The sequence below is a fragment of the Canis lupus genome, chromosome 32 (genome assembly GCF_048164855.1).
Source record: "Canis lupus baileyi chromosome 32, mCanLup2.hap1, whole genome shotgun sequence".
In the NCBI taxonomy this organism is placed as follows: Eukaryota; Metazoa; Chordata; class Mammalia; order Carnivora; family Canidae; genus Canis; species Canis lupus.
This window is the reverse complement of record NC_132869.1, coordinates 27774757-27794463: the sequence shown is the minus strand read 5'-3', so window position 1 is coordinate 27794463 and position 19707 is coordinate 27774757. Positions and strand designations below refer to the sequence as shown.

At 39.3% G+C, this 19707-nt stretch overlaps 1 protein-coding gene across 2 annotated transcripts in view; it reads right to left on the bottom strand.

The window, feature by feature from the left end:
* FAM81A (family with sequence similarity 81 member A) overlaps positions 1 to 19707 on the bottom strand; it is a 75885-nt gene that overhangs the window by 9662 nt on the left and 46516 nt on the right. For both annotated transcript variants that reach the window (XM_072808828.1, XM_072808829.1), the window contains exons 5-7: positions 9803 to 9932; positions 7812 to 7918; positions 1252 to 1387 (exon numbers count right to left, since the gene is read on the bottom strand). In XM_072808828.1, coding sequence (XP_072664929.1) covers positions 1252 to 1387; positions 7812 to 7918; positions 9803 to 9932 — 373 coding nt within the window. The remainder of the gene's footprint in view (positions 1 to 1251; positions 1388 to 7811; positions 7919 to 9802; positions 9933 to 19707) is intronic.

Sequence of the window (19707 nt, the reverse complement as noted above, 5' to 3'; positions counted from 1 at the left end):
TTGCTGAGGACTGAGAAGTTACCACATCAGCCCTGCATTCCCTACCCCCGCCCCCCCAGACAGCTTTTATGTGAAAGAGAAATAAGATGCTATCTAATGAAAGCTACTATTATCTTGGGGTTTCCTATCACTTATTCACCAATCCACAGAGAAAATAAACAGCGATCCAAAGACACAGAAGCCTACAAATGTAGTAGTATGAATCTAAGTAAATCAATCAGTAGATCTGATAATATATGAAAGAACACTTAAATATTTGAAACATTAAATATTGTCTTTCCTTTTCTTTCCAACATGCCTGGTTTTTATGGGAATCTGCATCTGCGGGTGAGCTTTGGAGGCCAAGACTATGAACACTGAGCTGTAAGTGTGCTATTGCATGATCTAGCTCTCGATGTTGTACAGTGCAGTCTGCATCGAGAGCTGCTCCGCACTGCGACACAGCAGAATCAGAGATGCAAACTGCACCAGATACTTCTGCTCCATCAAAGCCCAATAGGAGGAAGCAGTGAAAAGAGAAGAGAGAGGAAGATGGCCAGGCTAAATTACCAAATCAAAAAAAAAAAAAGTATATATATATATATATATATATATATTTTTTTTTTTTGCTTGCCAAATACCAATTTCAGAATCTACTGGTTCAGAATACTCTACATGCAAGGCTTTCTTGATGGCTTTTGAGCAGTGCTGCAAACCGTAGTCCCCTGGGAGAGGGGGGTAAAAAGAGAAGGAAAACAGAGAAAAAAAAAAACGGTAGATGTTGACGTGCTGCCCTGTAACTCCACATCCTGTGGTTCTAGCGTAGCCGAGGGGCCCAGCAGGAAGAACCTAGTCCACACTGTGTATTCCAGATGATGAAATTCAACCAAACTGGGATGACATTTGTAGTTAGTTTTATTTAGAAATGCAAGCAGACAATTTGGTTCATGAAGGCCTTGGTTTAAATGCATCTTAGCTGAAAGTCCTGAAATTTTCTGCTTAGCCTTTTGTTAACTAAAAGAAGTCCCAAAAAAAAAAAATAAATAAATAAATAAATTAAAAAAAAAGAAGTCCAAGTGCTCTCCTTATAAACGAATACAGAGAAAGGAGGGATTCTAAAGCAAGAAACAGCTGAACAGCTTAAGGTGGTGCTAAATGAATCAATGCTGAGTTACTAGGGATTATTCATAAACATCGCAGCCGCACTCCCTACCCCCCACCCCCGCCTCCGCCAAACACCTTCACTGGAACACACTATACATCGATACCTACACTGTTTTCCTTCACAACCAAGGAAAGCTGATCAATTTTCTGTAAGAGTTCTTTCTCTATCCGTTCTTGTTCCTGTTGCAACCAATTCCGTGCAGATAAAATCTCATTACTGAGTTCCTCAATTGTCCCTTTAAATCTAAAATCAGAAAATTAGCAAGTTAGATGTAAAACAACTATAAAGTTATATCATACAACCTCAGTCTCCAGCTATCAAATTTCTCATAAACGTGTCATCATTAACCTTGGCTCCCTTAGAATTACAAGCTTACCTTCCCTTAGAATTGCCCTTAGCACTAAACTGGGGGTGGGGTTAGGGGGCAGGGAAGGAGTATACAATGGACAGGCACCTGATAACATTTCCTACCAGTGAAGAGCTGATGGGTGGGTGTTGAGGTGTTAATGGTGACACACGGCCACCCAGGTGCTCATCTTTGCCTTCACAGGGTCCCCAGCGCTCCTAACTCAGAGGACACCCTTCCAGCCTCTTCCCTTTCCCCAGGCTCTTCCTCATTTTCCCTGTTATCTCCCAGGCCCGAGCCTGGCTAGCCTGGCTACCTTTCTCTTGAATGTTCTCAAAATTGCTCTTGCCCCATGCAGATATTTCCTAAATTAAATCGAAAAGAAAACTGAAAGAAAACCACTCTCCATTCCGCTGGTCCTCACCCTTTCCAAATACCTTGAAATAACACTCCACACTGCTACTTCCCCTTCATTACTTCCATATTAATTTTATTATTAAATGGAATAAAAGTAGGAAAGAACATATGACTTAAATAATAATAGTAATAATAAAATGGACACCGTGGTATAAGATCCTAATTATCTGGTATATCTCTTTTTCTCTTCTTTCCTATTAAGAAATCCTCAGATGTGAGCTGTGTCCATGGCTGGCTGACCAGAGACTACATCCCCAGCCTCTCTTGCAGGTAGGTGTGGCCATATGACTAACTCAGGCAATGGGACACATGCAAGAGTAGCAGGTACAACTTCCTGGGTCATGCGACTATAAAAGAAGCTTCTGGGCCTTACCTGGGCTGGAAGTCAAGCAAGCCTGCAGCTCAACCCAACTGTGGAGCTCAGCCTGCAGCCCCTGTCTGACCAGGAAGACTGTCCACAGAGCACCACAACTCTAATGCATTCACTTATTCTGACAGTGTTTCTCTCTATAAGATCATAGCATCTGTAAACAGATAATTTTCCTTTTCTTTTTCATATTTGGATTCCTTTTATTCCTTTTTTTTTTTTTTTTTTTTTTGCCTAGGTGCCCTGGCTAGCACCTCCAGTACTATGTTCAATAGAAGTGGGGAGAATGAGCACCCTCCACCTTGTTCCTGATTTTAGAGAAGCTTTTAGCTTTTCACTGATGAGTAGATATTATCTGTGGGCTTGTCATATATGGCCTGTATTATGTCAAAATACATTCTTCCTATACCCAACTTGTTGGGAGTCTTAATCCCAAAAAGGATATCAATTTTGTCAAATGCTTTTTCCACATTATTGAGATAATCATATGATTTTTTAAATCATTCATTTTGTTAATGTGGTGTCTCACATTTATTGATTTGCATATATTGAACCATCCTTGCATCCCAAGGATAATCCCATTTGATCATGGTGTATGATCCTTTTAATTTGCTGTTGAATTTGGTTTGCTAGCATTTTGTGGAGAATGTTTACATCTATGTTCATCTATTGGCCTGTCTTTGGTATCAGGGTAATGCTGGATTTGTAAAATGAGTTTGGAAGTGTTTCTTCCTCTTTAATTTTTTAGAAGAGTTTGAGAATGATTGGCATTAATTCTTCTTTAAATTTTGGTGGTATTCATCCATGAAGCCATCTAGTCCTGGGCTTTTCTTTGTTGGGAGGTTTTTGATTAGTGATTCAATCTCCTCACTTGTTATTGGTCTATTCACATTTTCTGTTTCTTCCTGATTCTGTCTTGATAGGTTCTATATTTCCAGGAATTTATCCATTCCTTCTAGTTATTCAATTTGTTCGCATATGACTCTTCATAGTAGTCTCTTACGCTCCTTTGTATTTCTCTGGTATCAGTTATAATGCCGCTTCTTTCATTTATAATTTTATTTATTTGAGTCTTCTTTTTTTTCTAGATTAGTCTGCCTAAAATTTTGCCAATGTGGTTTATCTTTCAAAAAGAGAAAAAAACAAACCCCAACAATTAGTTTAATTAATTTTTCCCATTGTTTTTATATTGTTTACTATGTTCTATTTCATTTAGTTTTAGCCTAATCTTAATTATTTCCTTCCTTCTTCTACCTCTGTGCTTAGTTTATCCTTTGTTTTCTAATTCCTTGAGGTATAAATTTGGTTGCTTTTCAAGTTCTTTCCTTTTTCTTAATGTAGACATTTATTACTGCAAACTTTCCTCATAAAAGTGCTTTGGCTGCATCCCCTAAGTTTTGGTACATCTGTTTCTATTTGCATTTATTTCAAGATTTTCTAAATTTATCCCTTTTGATTTTCTTCGACCCATCTGTTATTCAAGTGTGTTAATTTCCACATATTTGTGTATTTTCCAATTTTCTTCCTTTATTGATTCCCAGTTTCATGCCACTGTATTCATTCCCAGTTTCACTGATCAGAAAAGGTACTTGATATGATTTTGATCTTCTTTAATTTTTAAGCCTTGTTTTGTGACCTAACATATGATCTATCCTAGAGAATATCCTGTGTACACTTAAGAGTATTGTATTCTGTTACAGTTGGATGGGAAGTTCTATATATGCTTGTTAGGTTTCTGGTTGGACAGGGCTTCTTCTTATGCTCTGAAATCAAGGAGTGGGAGGAAACTCTAGTTGGTCTCCCAGTCAAATGGGCCTACTTGCTGGGCTCCACATTCAAGCAGGGCTGCTGGCTGGGGTCCCTGGCCAGGTGGGGCTGCTGGGCTAGGCTACATGATCAAACAGAGCCACTAACTGCACTGGGCAATTACCTCTAGTTGGCTGAGGTCTCAGACTGTGTTCCCTGGCTTAGGCAGTGCTGCTATTTGGCCTCCATGATTAAGGGCTGCCAGCTGACCTCCACAATTGCACCAAATTGAGTGGGATCCCAAGCTGTGCTTCCCAGACAAATGTTGCTACTGGCTAACTTCCAAGCTCAGCTGGCTTCACAATCAGGCCTCGGGCTATGCTCTATGGTTGGGCAGGCTCGTAGTAGCGCTGCACTACTGAGGGAGGTACTGGCCAGGCTCCCTGGTCAGGTAGGGCCAACAGCTGGACCTCACAGCTGGGTGAGGCTGGGGCTGTGTTCTGTGATTAGGGAGCATCATGGCATGGACTTCACGGTTAGATAAGGCCTTAGGCTATGTTCTGTTTTTGGGAGGGGTTATTGGCTGAGTTCCCTGCTTGAGTGAGGCTGTAGGCAGTGCTCAACAAATAGGTGGGAGCAGTCTGGGCTCCGCTTGCCAGACGGGGCTGCAGCTGGGCTCTGCAGCTGTGAAGTACTGTGGGGTGCACCCCAAGGCTGCCTGGGGTCACTATTCCGGCTCCCTAGTCAGGTGTGGCCAGAGGCTACAGCTTTTATCTTCAATTATTATATTTTCTAGAAGTTCTCTTTGGTTGTTTTCAACTCCAGCTAATCATTTTTTATAATCTCTCATTCCTTAGTCATACTTTCAAAATGTGCGTGTGTGTGTGTGTGTACCCACAATACATATACATCCCATACAAACGTATGTACACACACATATACTTATTTTATCCAATAATTCCCATATATGCAGTATTTAGACGTCTGATTCCACTTTTTCCTGTTTCTTTTGACTCTATCGCTTAGGTAGCTTTTTTTTCCTTGTTTTGTTTTACAATTTCTGATTCTATGCTCGTGTTCCTTGGAACTTCATCTGCCTGTGGGAAGCCTTGAAGACTATTTGCATTTGTTTATACCATGCATCTCAGGCCACCACCAAACAGGATCATTCTAAGATTAAATTATCCACTGTGGTTTTCAAGTTGCTTGAGTAATGTGAATTCTACCTCTGAAGCGATATAAAGGCTGTTTTGTGGGGGCAGCTGCCTGGCTCAGTAGGTAGAGCATATGACTCTTGATCTCGGGGTTGTGAATTCAAGCCCTGTTGGGTGTAGAGCTTATTTTTTTTGAATGAATGAATGAATGAATGAATGAATGAATAAATAAATAAATAAATAAATAAATAAATAAATAAATAAATAAATACTGGATTGTCATCCTGGATTTTCAAAGAATATCTTTTACACCTTTACTTACAGCCAAGATTTAGACAGGTGAGTTTTCCTAGGCTCTCTTTGTAGAATGGGCTTTTTCCCTAGCTCACCAACCAGGGTTTTACCTATTGGGTCTCCAATCTGACCTTCTGCTCCAGGCTTTGCCGCCTCTCCCCTGTGAACAGCCTTTGTGTCTAGACTTCTAGACTTTAAATTTTGTAGGAAGAAAAATAAAGATGTTCATGTCTGCTGACTAGTAATATCTCCTAAGGAAGTAATTTACAGAGGAAAAAATACCAAGATGTTTATTTTTTTTTCCTCTGTGATAGAAAGAAGAGTATTGAAGAGATTTTTCAGTACTTGGCAAGCTTGTAGGATCTATGAGAAGTGGTGACATAACTCAACGATTATATAAATACAGATAATTAGAGGAAAAGAAACATGCTTTCCATAAGAGAATTCCTGTTAACTCAGCAACCACCCTAAAACAGCATTAAATTATGGTACAATGAGATGTAAGAACCAGGAGAATGATTAATTTAAAATTTCCACAAGTCTCTAACACAGATCTGCACTGAAATCATCTTTAAAAAATATATTAAGTCAAATATATACATATATACACAAATGTATATGTATATGTATATATACACACTCATCCAAACACATGTACACACACATACACGTATATAGTGACTACTGGCTCTGCTTTGGCAGGAAAATGCAAAGCTCATGAAGATTCATGATAGGAAAAGATGCATGGTTTTGTGACTGAGCAGAAGGGCAGATGATGTGTTTTACTGTGGGCAAGTACAGTTTAAAGCATCACTATAACAAAATGGGAAAATATAACAATCATAGGGTGCCCACTGGATAGCTCCCAATCACACTAGTGCACACCTCTCCCACCTACACTGCTGCAGCAATGCCCCCAACTGATGTTCCCACCTCTGCTTCAGCCCCTTGTGATCCATTTTCCAATTGTATCAAGTCCATTCTATCACCCCATATGCCTCAAACCCTCCAGTGGCTCCTCACTGAGCTAAGGCCAGAGACAGAAGCCCCACACATGGTCTACAAGGCCCTGCTGCAAGCCCGCCTCCTCTCCGGCCCTCGCTTCCCCTCCATTTCTGTTCTAGCCACCTTGGCCATCTTGCAGCTTCTGGGATGCCACACTCCTCCACCCCAGATGTTCTTACCCAATTCTTTACCTAGGAAATTCCAATCACTCTTCAGCTCTTACGTCAAGCATTGCCTCCTGAGGAAGGAGGCCCTACATCCAGGCCTCACTCTCAGAGTGCCACTATATTAGCTTCCTGTGGCTGTGGGGACAATTTACCCCCAAATTTGATGGCTTAAAACAACACATTTATTCTTACTCTGGAGGTCAGACGTCTAAAATCAGTTTGATTGGACTAAAATAGAGGTGCGAGAAGAGGTGGTTCCTTCTGGAAGCTCTCTGGGGAGAATCATTGCCTTGCTGTTTTCCACAGCTCATGGCCACCTGTGTTTCATGGCTTGTGTCCTCTTCCCTTCCTCATCTTCAAAGAGCATCACTCTTTTTTCTTCCTCCATCATCACATGCTCTTCTCTCATGACTCTGCCTATCCTGCCTCCCTCTTGGAGACACTCCAGGGATAACATCGGATCTTCCTGGTAACCCAGAGTAATCTACCTATCTTAAAATCCCTAATCATGGGGCACCTGGGTGGCTCAGTGGATGAACGTCTGCCTTCAGCTCAGGTCGTGATCCTGGGATCCAGTCCCACACTGGGCTCCCTGCATGCAGCCTGCTTCTCCCTCTGCCTATGTCTCTGCCTCTGTCTCTGTGTCTCTCATGAATAAATAAATAAAATCTTTTAAAAAATCCTTAATCACATCTGCAAAGTCCCTTTTTGCCATCTAAGGTAATATATTCACAGAGACTAGGATGTGGTGATATTTGGGGGACCATTATTCAGCCTACCACAACCATGTACCTTTCCTTCAAAGCAGTAATCACCATTAGCAGTAATATAGCTGACACTCGAGTCAGTATTTGATTAATGCTCATCAACTCCCTAGACTATAAACTTCACAAGGATAGGAACAGAGCCTGTTTTTCTTAATTTCCGGATCCTCAGCACTCAACATATATTTACTGAATGAATAGATAATTATCTAACAACTAAAAACAATAATAAGGAATGTAAAGTGGCAATAGGCAACAAGGAAATTTTTTCCTCTTAACTTCCATTATTGTTTTCACTTTGTTTTGTGCAATAAATAAAAATGAAGAGGCAGAAAGCTGTACTAAAGTTCTGGAGGCTTCTCCAGAACTTTAACCAAAAAAAAGAAGTTTGTAAGTTGACTACTTACTTCGTATCCAAAAGCTGAAGCTGGTGGTTACTGTCTCTGTGGGACATCTTCAGTTTGGTGCTTTGCTCTGATATTGACAAGTCCACTCTGTTCAAAAGCTGAGAAATCTGTGAAAGAAGCTTTGCTTGTAATATCACATCTCATTTTCTCAGAGGTAATCTCAGATAACATTTAGTAAGCTATATTCTAGCTCATGACATTAAGGTTCGATATAATTTAATCAATTCATTTAGGAGCTTACTTTGTCTTTCCACTTCCATTTCCTATCATACACACTCATCAAAAATCAGGACCAGGAGCACTGCCAAAATACTCATTACACTCTGAGTACTTAACTTTATAGTTCTCTGCTGAGCAAGCCTACTTCCTGCCCGGGACCACTATGTCCACCTACTGGCACAAGATACAGTTTGTTTGGTATTTTTTACCTTGGAATTTCTACCACAAATGTGCCGGCTAGTCACAGAGAATGGAACCTTCATCATTTACAAATACCATTAAGGTCCCAGATTTACCTCCCTATCAAGTTGAGTCACCAGAAAATAGAATTTGTAAATTATATCCCTCCTACTCCTTTTTTTCACTATCTACCCCCTTGCCTTATCTTTCTACTAAAATTTAATATAAAACTAGTCCTATATGAAATGTGTTTACTTGTGGCAAAAATTATGATGTTCAATGTTCCTTATATAGAAACTCATGGGGACGCCTGGGTAGCTCAGTGGTTGGGTGCCTGCCTGGGTCGTGATCCCAGGATCCGGGATGGAGTCCCACATGAGGCTCCCTGCGAGGAGTTTACTTCTCCCTCTGCCTATGTCCCTTTCTCTCTCTCTCAGTCTGTGTCTCTCATGAATAAATAAATAAATCTTAAAAAAAAAAACAAAGAAATTTATGGAACAAGTATCTATTAGATCCAGAACAAAGAAAAAGTATGTCTTTTTTTATAGATTTCTATATGTATTTTACTTGGTGTGGCTACTGGGAAGCTTAATATTTCCTAAGCATTTATTTTCTGATGTGATCATTCTATCCTCATTCTTTGAAAAAAATTACTAGACTTGTTGTTTTGTTGTTTTCTTTTTCATGGCTTTATAGTATCTGTGTTTTTCACGTAAGTAGATTTAGATTTTTATTGAATCTATTTTGGACACAAGTACTTTTAATCCAATAGATTGACCAGATGCCCCATTTTACTGGAATGGTCTCTCTTTACATGAATAATGGCAAGTAGGGCAGATGTGGGGCAAATCTTAGAAGACAGGCCCCTTTATGGCAAAGGGAAACTTTAAAGTGACCAACAGCAAACTGTGAAATGCCAAGAGTTTTGCTTTATGAAATTGATCTGTGAATTTCAAGGTGGAATACTCTAAAATTCACCAGGCAGCCTACCTTCTAGCTTTGTCTGAGTTCTTTCCCACAACAGACTGTGATGAAGTAGCACGAGGTCCAGTACAGTGACTATTTTCTGAACCAAAAATTGGGACAAGGAGCATATAAAAGAAAGTCTGATCACTTACGGTACGCCAGGAGTAGTTTTGGAGCTATAATTTAGAATTTCTGAAATATATTAATTGTTTTAGGAATGAGGAAAAAGAATCTTTAAAATTAGGACTGTGGGCAGCCCAGATAGCTCAGTGGTTTAGCTGCCTTTAGCCCAGGGCGTGATCCTGGAGACCCGGGATCAAGTCCCACATCGGGATCCCTGCATGGAGCCTGCTTCTCCCTCTGCCTGTATCTCTGCCTCTCTCTCTCTGTCTCTCATTAATAAGCAAGTAAAAAAAATCTAAAAAAAATAAAATTAGGATTGTACCAAAAATCTTGGTGCTTTGCTTGCCATACTCCTGTAGGGCCACTGCAGGGAAACAGAGGAAAGGAAGAAGCAAGGAAAAGAATGGCACATACTGGGTGCCCACGCTGGTTTCTCCAAACCACGTTATTCTTAGCTAACACAAATTACCTACTTTAAAAAGGCTACCTGAAATAGGCCATACCTGTCCCTCTGCGTCTTTGATTTTCGTCTCCAAGATAAGTTTGGCCGCCTGCTGTTCTTTGTTCAAGTGCTGGAGCCCCTCGTAAGTTGTTTTGTGCTCTGCAGAGAGTCTGGCTATGCTGGCATCACATCTGAAAATAACAAAGCTAACTCTTATTAAAGTTTAAAAACAAGCACTGAGGCCTCTTGACATACTGTAAAATGCATGACCCCACTCAACAAAACTGTACTATGACGACTGATTATTTTACACGGAAGTTCAAATGAATACAGAGAGCTACCCTCATTATGGTTTTTAAGTTAAACCACAGGGGTGTTGCTTAATAAGAGTAGGAATGTGACCATCAAAGTAGGAAAGGCTTTGCGAAGCCTTTCATAAGTACAAAACTGAACGTGCAGTGAGCGCCCAATGACGAAAGGCTTACATGATGTGCTGGATGTGGCCTGTCACTCTTTGGTACCACCTCCATCCTTTCAAGTGCTTTGGGTCTTCTTTGGATCTCAGAGGCAACTTCTACCACATTTCAAAGAACTGCTACAAACCTTTTACTGCATTGCCTATGAGGTTGTATGCTTTTGAGTGGGGTCCAGAACAGGAGAAGGCTGTGCAGGTTGTCTAAGCTGCAGTGAGGCTGCTCTGCTCCTTGGGCCTTAAAACTTGGCAGTTCCAATGGTGCTCTAATTATCTGTGGCTGTGTGGGAGATTTCTGTCAAACCCTAATAGGTGAGTCACAGAACAGTCCCCTAGGAATATGGAGCAAAGTCATGTCCCATTTCAACCCAAACATTCTGCTCTGAGAAGTAGCTATTGGCTTGCTACTGGGTTCTGGTAGAAACTACAGCCTAAGCATGGGACAACCATACAATCTGGCCAATCTATCATGAGCATCAAGCTATTAAGGCGGCATATAAGCAGCATGCCATCTTCAAGAGGGAGGGATACATAGATGGCAGGCTTAAAGAGGTCCCAAAGGCATAAGTAAATTGCATGAGCCCAGACTCCCATGGTACATACTCTTGCTACTGTCAACCTTCCTTCAACTCATACATATGGGCTCCTGAGGAGTTCCTGATGACCAGGTGGACTGAAGGAGGAAGAATCAGGCCTGGTTTACAGAAGGTACTGATATCCTGACCCCTTCCAGAAGAAGACTTAAAAGCCCACTCAGGAGTGGCCCTCAAGGGTATCAAGGAAGGGAAACCCTCAGTTGGCAGAAGTTCAAACAATGCATCTGAGGATTTGTTTTGCCTGGAATAAAATATGGCTGGGTACTCATGGCCATTGGCTAATGCAAGAGACATAGAAGAAAGATATTGGAGGATTGATGAAAAGGGGAAAGGTTTATAAAATGGCTCGCTCAGAATTGACAGAGCAGAGCATTTTTGTTTCTTGTGAATGCTCTCGGTATCAAAGGGGTAGAAGCCTAAAAACTACTTCCCAGACAACCTTGTCAGCTGGGTTCTGATTTATAACCCACCAATGAGAGGCACTTATCTAGAGAGGTGGAGAATCCCTTATGTTCCCCTGGCAGGGATGAGCAGACAAGTGGTAAACTTGCACAAGTGAGGTTTATAGCCACCTCCAGGTACGCTCCTGGAAATCACTTACTTCCATGATACACGCAGCTAATATCGTCAATGGCTCCTTTCTGTGACTCTTCTACGTCCTACTGTCCTGGGAGCCACTAGAAGTTTCCTTCCCTTTGCTTCCTTAAATCTGCCAATGGTTTTGTAAACTCTAATTTCCTAGACTAAACCCCCTTCCTGTTAAAATACTTAGAGTGGTTTCTGTTTTCTTGACTGAATCTTGATGCATATATAGTTATTAAAATTTTACAAGGAAGTGAATAAAATATTAACCAACTATCTCTAGATAATGTGTGATTTTTTAAATTCTTCATTCTTTTATAAGTTGTACAACTTTTCTGCAATATGTATATATAATGTTCTGATCAGAAAAACAATCATATGAAGAAAATATTTCAATCAACAGCCATGTATAAAGAATGCATGACAACTTAATTGAATATGCACCATCATACCATCTTTCCCTGGGCTCCCCATGAAGCAGAAATGAGGCTGGAGCAGAAGAAACCCAGAGCTAGAGAAATGTGGGTAGAGTCACTGTCATGAAAGTGAGGCCAGGGTCAAGGCAATATACAGCAGAAGCAGAGAGGCTGGAGTTGGAACCCCACATCATAATTCAGGCATTCAGTCAATCAGTATTTGTAGAATGACTACTATGTGTCACACACTAGTTACACAAAATGAGGGCATAGTGGGAACATTTTTTTTCTTCAAGACACATACCACACAATCTAGAAATTAAAAAAAATTCTCATGCCACTACTGTAATACTGTTATTCAGCTTACATGTGTATTTTTTCTATTGTTGATGGAGATCTAACATTTTGTTTTTGTTCATTATCCCCCCCAACTCAGACAAAGAAGCTCAGAAGACTGGGAACTTGCTGAACAAGTCATTATAAACGCACTTGAAGAACAAGATTGAAGAAATACAGGTTGAAGAACAAGCCTGTGACCGCTCATGGTTTCAGTAAGTCAGCAATCTATGATCTTCCTAAAAGCACTGGGAATGTGTTCTTTAAGATGTATATCTGCACTGGGGCCTCAAAAAGGTTCCCTAAATGACTAAGCATACTGAAAAGGATCTCACTCACTAAAATATATCAAGTATTTGCAACCAACTATCAAAAACAGTGTATTAATTAATAAAGGTTAAAGTATAAATCCCTCTAGAAGTTTGAAAAAATGAAATATTGATCTATAGTTTATAAGCCATGAATAAAAATGAGAGGGCATGCCAGTGCTTGGTAGGCTTTCTAATAAGGTAGAAGATTTAACCAATTTACCAATTATTTTGTACTAAAATGTTGTGAATTAAAACTACTACCTGCTTGGGGATTCCTGGGTGGCTCAGTGGTTTGGTGTCTGCCTTTGGCCCAGGGCATGATCCTGGAGTCCCAGGATCGAGTCCCACATCAGGCTTCCCGCAGGGAGCCTGCTTCTCCCTCTGCTTGTGTCTCTGCCTCTCTCTGTGTGTCTCTCACGAATAAATAAAATCTTAAAAAAAAAAAAAAAAAAAACTACTACCTGCTCATGTCAGTTGAACATGGTGGACTCAACACATGCCCTCATTTTGGCTCCCTCCTGAAAACCTTCAAGATGACTCCAGATGAATAAAAAAGGTATAAATCCAAAAGGACAAAAAAGAATGGGGGGAAAAAAGTATGGGAGAAAGTAGAAAACAGACAGATGGTGCAGAAGATGGAGCAAAGCATATGTTTTGCTACAGCTGGTGCTGTAAGCTTGAAGGACTCTATATCTGAAAACCAACAGAAGTAAGAAGTTTTAGTTTCCACGGGGCAAGATGGGTGAAAACCTGCTCCACTTGTGACAGAACACAGGAACCAGGGTAACAAAACCAGAGACCTGAATGGGGCTACACCATCTATAGAGAGCTCAAAAAAAAAAAACCCAAAAACAAACAAACAAACAAACAAACAAAAACAAATGAAAAACCTGATCTACAGAGTTTAAAAGAAATATGTTTAAGATGCCAAAAAAATCAAAGACAGATTAATAGATACCAAGAGTTATTAAACAAAATAGGCAGAGAGGAAAGAACAGGTGGACAAAAGAAAAATGAGAAATCCTAGAAGTAAACCACAGCATCTTCACAAACTTGACTAACTCTAGACCGGACATGACTGAAGACAGAGTCAGTGAGTTAGAAGACAGCAGCAAAGAGCTCACTTGAAAGGCAGCAAAGACAGAGATTCAAAACATGGAAAAATAGCTAGGAGACAAGGAGGATGCTAACATAAGTGAAAGAGGAGTTGAGAAGACCCCAAAGACAGAAACGGAGAGAATGGCCTCTCTTAGGCATGAGTGCTGCCAGTTTTCTAAAATTGAAGAAAAACAGGAGTTTTCGAGTGTTCGGCGACTACAAAGTGGGATAAGTAAAAGTAAAGAGAAAATAGGGCATGGTGATAACAAATGATACAGATAACATTTTAAAAAGTACCAGAGACCAAAGACAGGTAACCTACCTACTGTAAGACTGACAGCCCACAATAGGTGTCAGAAGATGCCATAATGGTGGAAGTGGAAAAACACCTTCTTAGGATGGAGGAAAAATAACATCTCATCCGAGAATAAATGCAAAATAAAGACAGAGATAGTTTTAGACATGCAAACATTAAGAAATGTATCACCTACAAACCCCATACTAAAAGAGTCACTAGATCATGTACTTCAGTAAAAAGAAAACAGTATCCAGGGACACCCTGCTGGCTCAACTGGTAGAGCATGCAACTCTGGATCTTCAGCCTGTCAATTCGAGCCCCACATTGGCTGTAGAGATTACTCAAAAATAAAATCTTAAAAAAAAAGAGCCCCCAGCGAAAGGAGTGGGATGCAAGAAACAATGGTGAACAAACTGAGATCATTGGTAAGTTTAATTTTTTGGAGACTGAAGAAAGTAAGTTACCAGCTCAATTATTCCAACCTTAAAAGTCTTTTCTTAGTCCTGACATTTACCTTAAACTGAACAACCTAACTCAGTCATTTTGTTAAAATGCTATAATCTTTATTGGAAGTAACAGGAAAAAAAATTAATGGGACAGATATTTTGGTAAATATTGACTTAAATGCCTAAAATTTTTTAAAAAGATTTTAAACAATCTGACAAAACTGCATATATGCACTTAATTTTTTTCAGTATTCATAGACACAATGTATACAATTAAGCAATAGTTATGCTATTCTTCTGTATTGGAATTTTTTTTTAAGAGTTGTTTATATATCTGAGAAAAAGAGAGAGAAAATCTCAAGCAGACCACCTACAGAGCACAGAGCCTGATGTGGGGCTCAGTCCCACAACCCTGAGATTACAACCTAAGCTGAAATCAAGAGTTGAACAGTTAACTGACTGAGCCACCCAGGCACCCCAGAAATCTTTTTTTAATATGAATTGAATGCCCAGTGTTGGAGAAAGTTTGTAGATTCAAGCTACATCACACACTACTATTGGAAAAATAAATTTTACAAGCTTTCTAGAGGGTAACTTGGCAGGATATACCCCAAATCTTGAAACATAAATATATTTCTATGTGCCTTTCAATCTAGGTATTAACCCCAAAGAAACAAAGCTGTGAAAAAAAAAGGCAAACTAAATACAATTCTGTACATGTATAAATTTCTGCTATTTAATTTGCTGTTATCTATCTATTTATCTACTTATTTATTTTTAACAGAGAGAGAGAGATAACACAGGCAAAGGGAGTGCAGGCAGACGGAGGGGTAGAAGCAGATTCCCTGCTGAGTAGACAGCCTAATGTGAGGCTCGATCCCAGGACCCTGAGATAGTGACCTGAACTGAAGGTAGATGTCTAACGGACTGAGCCACCCAGGTGCTCCAACTTGTTGCTGTTTTAGAATATAGACCAAAATCTATTAAAATCCCCAAAAAGGGTTGCTCCTTACCCTCTAACTTCCAGCATCATCTCACACATTTCTGTCCCCTTCCCTCTTCAACCAGCCATACTGGTTATATGCCAGAGCTGTGAACTTACCTCACTCTTTCCCATTTTGTTCTTTGTCTGGAATGTTCTTCTCTGACCCGCTCCTTGGTTAGTTACTATTCATCCCTCAGAGCTAAGCAAACAAGTCTCTTCCTTAAGGAAGCCTTTCCAGAGCCCCTAGAGATTAGGCACACCAAGTATACACTCTAAGAATGTCCCTCATATCTCTTTTGCTGAATTTCTTATAATTAAAACTTTTTGTTATTGTTATTATTTTGGATCTCTTACTCATTTTTTCATAATATACTCTCTTCATTGGCTCGTGCATGGCTCCCTTTATTTAGTTAATTATTTTTAATAACTGCTCCCATGAAAGTAAGCATTTTGAATCTTGTGTCATCATTCCCTTGTTTTTCCATTAAGAAAACTAACTGTAAGCCAAGAAACAGACTCTTAACCACAGAGAACCATCTGAGGGTTATCAGAAGGGAGGTGTTAGGGTGGAAGAGTGAAAGAAGTGATGGGGATTAAGGAATGCACTTGTGGTGATACAATACTCCCACTAGCAATATATAAGATCTCCTAAGAAGCTACATCCTCTTTAACGCTTGCCATCTTCAGATATTTCAGATGCCAATAAACTGGGTGAAAAAAACCACAGTATTTTGCTGTGTTTTTGAATTTTCATTTCCACATCAACTACAGATGTTAAATCTCTTCACACATTTATTGATCATATGTTTCTGCTTTGGTAAAAGGTCATTCACTTCTCTTACCCATTGTTATATTGGATTGTTTGCATTATTCTTATTAATTTGCAGGAAGTCTTTATATATTCTTAAACTAACCCTTTACCAGACAAGATTTCCTCAGTTTGTAACATCTCATTTTCATTTTTAAGGGGTCTTTTGAAGAGTCATGTTTTAAATTTTAAGGTAAGCAAACCCATCAATGCTTTTCGTGCCAAGAAGAAATCCTCCCCTACCTAAAGGTCTAAAAGATACTCATCTATATTTTTCTGTTAAAAGTCTTTAAGTCTTACTTTTAGCATTTGGGCCCTTTACCTATCCTGGGTTGATTTTGTATCTGGTGTGAGGTACGAAAATTTTTTCTCTTTTTTGACAAGGATAATATATTTTTCAGCTCCATTTATTAAGCAACCCCTCCTTTCTCCACTGATTTGTTATGCCATCTATAACATATATCAGAATCCCACACACCTGTGGTTCAATTTGTGCACTCTCTATTCTATTCCATCGTTCACTTTCTCTATCCGTAAGCCAAGAGCATATAGTTTTGTAACAAGTCTTGCTATCAGGCAAGGGCAATTCTCCCTTCCTCAGTCATCTTCGGAAGTGTCCTGGATATTTTTGACTCTTAACCCCTACGTATAAACATTAGGGTCATCTTATCAAGCTCAGTGTAACACTCTGTTGGGATATTAAGTAGAATGTCACTGACTGAAAATCAATTTGAAAGAATTGATATCTTTAAAAATATTAAGACTTCCTACCCTTGCATATAATATCTATCTCCATTTACTTATGTTTTCTTATTATTTCTTAATCAAATTTAAAAACATTTTCCCCACAGAGGTCTTGAACAATTTTTGTTAGATTTCTGCCTAGTTATTATATATTCTCTGATTTTAAACATGCTTTCTAGTTATTTGCTATTGTTTTATAGTAAGAAAACTGACTTTTGTATATTAATATATCTACCCACCTTAATAAGTACACATTAACAAATCAAAAGAGAAGAATACCTGACCTGAATGGATACAAAACACACTTGGGAAACACCAATACAAATTTATGAATTCTTAGTGAATTAGGAATGTAAGAAAGCTTATTTAATCTGATAAACCTATGTTTAAAAAAAAAATTAGACCAGGAGTGCCCTCCTGGCTCAGTAAGTTGAGTGAGCAACTCTTGGTTTCAGGTTGAATCATGAAACTCAGGGTCCAGATCGAGCTTCATGTCAGGCTTCATGCTCAGTGCGGAGTCTGCTTTGGGATTCTCTCTCCCTCCGCCCCTAACCTTGCTTGTGCACTTTCTCTCTTTAAAATAAATAAACCTTAAAAAAAGAAACACTGGAGCAATTCAAAATGGAAAACCACTGGAAGAATTTCATTAAAGTAAAAAGAAAGATAAAGATGCCCACAATCACATCTATCTTGCCATTGCAAAATGACAAGAAAAAGAGACTAAGGATTCAAGGATCAGAAAAGAAGAAATAAAATTGTCATTATTTATAGATGATATAATTTCTATAGAAAACTCCAAATATCTACAAATAAATTATTCAAATCATAAATGAAATAAAATAATTGTTTTGCCATAAGTTGTTTGATGTCTGTCTTCCCTACTAGAAACAATACAAACTGCAAGCAAGAGGGATGATATCTGCCCTTTTCATCACAAAAACCCTAATGCCCAGTTCATGGCTATACATGTAGCAAAGGCTCAATAAATATTTGTGAATGAATAAATATAAAGAATATTTACTATGTATCACACACTGTGCAAGATCCTTGATACATATTACTTCATCTTCACAAATCATCCCCATTTCACAAATGATGGTTAAAAACACCACCAAATACAGACCCTTCTTTTTTGAGTTCATAATTTTTTACAAAATATTATTTAAATCATATGTGGGGACATCTAGGTTTGAACATATTATGAAATAAAAAAAATTATAGAAAGGCTTTATTTTCCAATCCAAACACAGCTTACTGGGTAGAAACTGCCAGGTATCACTACATCAGACCAGTTCTGTTATCTTTGCAAAGTTGTTTGAGGGACAGACTAAGTCGTGAAGTCGAGCCCTGTGTCAGGCTCTGTGCTTAGCAGAGATTCTCTCTCCCTCTCCCTCTGCCCCTCCTGCTCATTCTCTCTTTCTCTCTCAAATCAATCAATCAATCAATCAACCAATCTTTAAAAATAAAAAACAGTAGAGCAATCTACCAGCAACTAATGGAGCCTAAGAGCTGGGTGTGATACCTACAGAGGCAGACAGCTTAATAAAAGTTCAGGGAAAAGGGCACCTGGGTGGCTCAGTTGGTTAAGCATCTGATTTTGGCTCAGGTCATGATCTTGGGGCCCTGGGACAGAGCCCCACTGGGGGGGGGGTGTCCATGCTCAGCAGGGAGTCTACTTGTCCCTCTCCTTCTCCCTCTTCCCCTCCCCCTGCTCATGCATGCTCTCCCTGTCTCAAATAAATAAATAAAATATTTTTTAAAAAAGACCAGGGAAAGAGACAGTCAAAAAGAGTCTTGTTACAGCCACTGTCTTCACAGAGTGAATGTGCACCAGACACTTTCTATTGCAGGGGAAACAGACATCACTAAAATAATCCAGCCAAGTCACTAAACAAATAAATAACAATAAAAGCAAGCAGCAAGTAGGGACTGTCAATATCCAGTATCCAGAGATGCCTGGGTGGCTCAGTGGTTGAGTATCTGCCTTTGGCTCAGGTCGTGATCCTGGAGTCCTGGGATCGAGTCCCACATTGGGCTCCCCATATGGAGCCTGCTTTTCCCTCTACCTATGCTCTGCCTCTCTATGTGTATCTCTCATGAATAAATAAATAAAACCTTTTTAAAAAAATATCCAGTACCCAGGATTGCTATATTATCTAAAATGTCCAGTTTTTAATAAAAATTATGAGAGATGCAGACACCAGAAAATGTGAACTGAACACTGAAAAAAAGCAGGCAAAAGAAACTGCCAGTGAGAGGGAAGAGGTGTCTGATTTAAAAGACAGACTTCAACACAGCCATTATGAATGCAGGATGATAAAAGAAATAGAGAAAACATGCTTTAAGAAGTAAAGGAAGGTATAATGATAACATCTCATCAAATAGAGAATATCAAAAAAGAGAAAGAAATAATTTTTGAGAAGGATCAAATGCACCCAATCAAGAAAATGAAAAGAAAACCCTTAGAATGGGGGAAATTTTTTCAGCTCAGATATCTGATAAGAGAACTGAAGTTAGAACATATAAAGCTCAATAACAGAAAAGCAATTAATCCACTTTAAAAATGGGCAAAAGATCTGACTAAACAGTTCTCCAAGGAAGATGTACGAATGACCAATAAACATGCTGAATGATGTTCAGCACTATTAGTCACTAGAGGAATGCAAATCAAAACCACTAGACGCTACTTCGCACCCACTAGATTGGCTCTCATCAAAAAGACAGACAAGTGTTGGTGAGGAAGCGGAGTGATCAGAGCCCTTGCACAGGGCTGCTGGCACCATAAAATGGTGCATCCACTTTGGAAAACAGCCTGGCTGTTCTGTTCCTCCAAAGGTTAAATATAGAGTCACCACATTACTCAACAATTACACT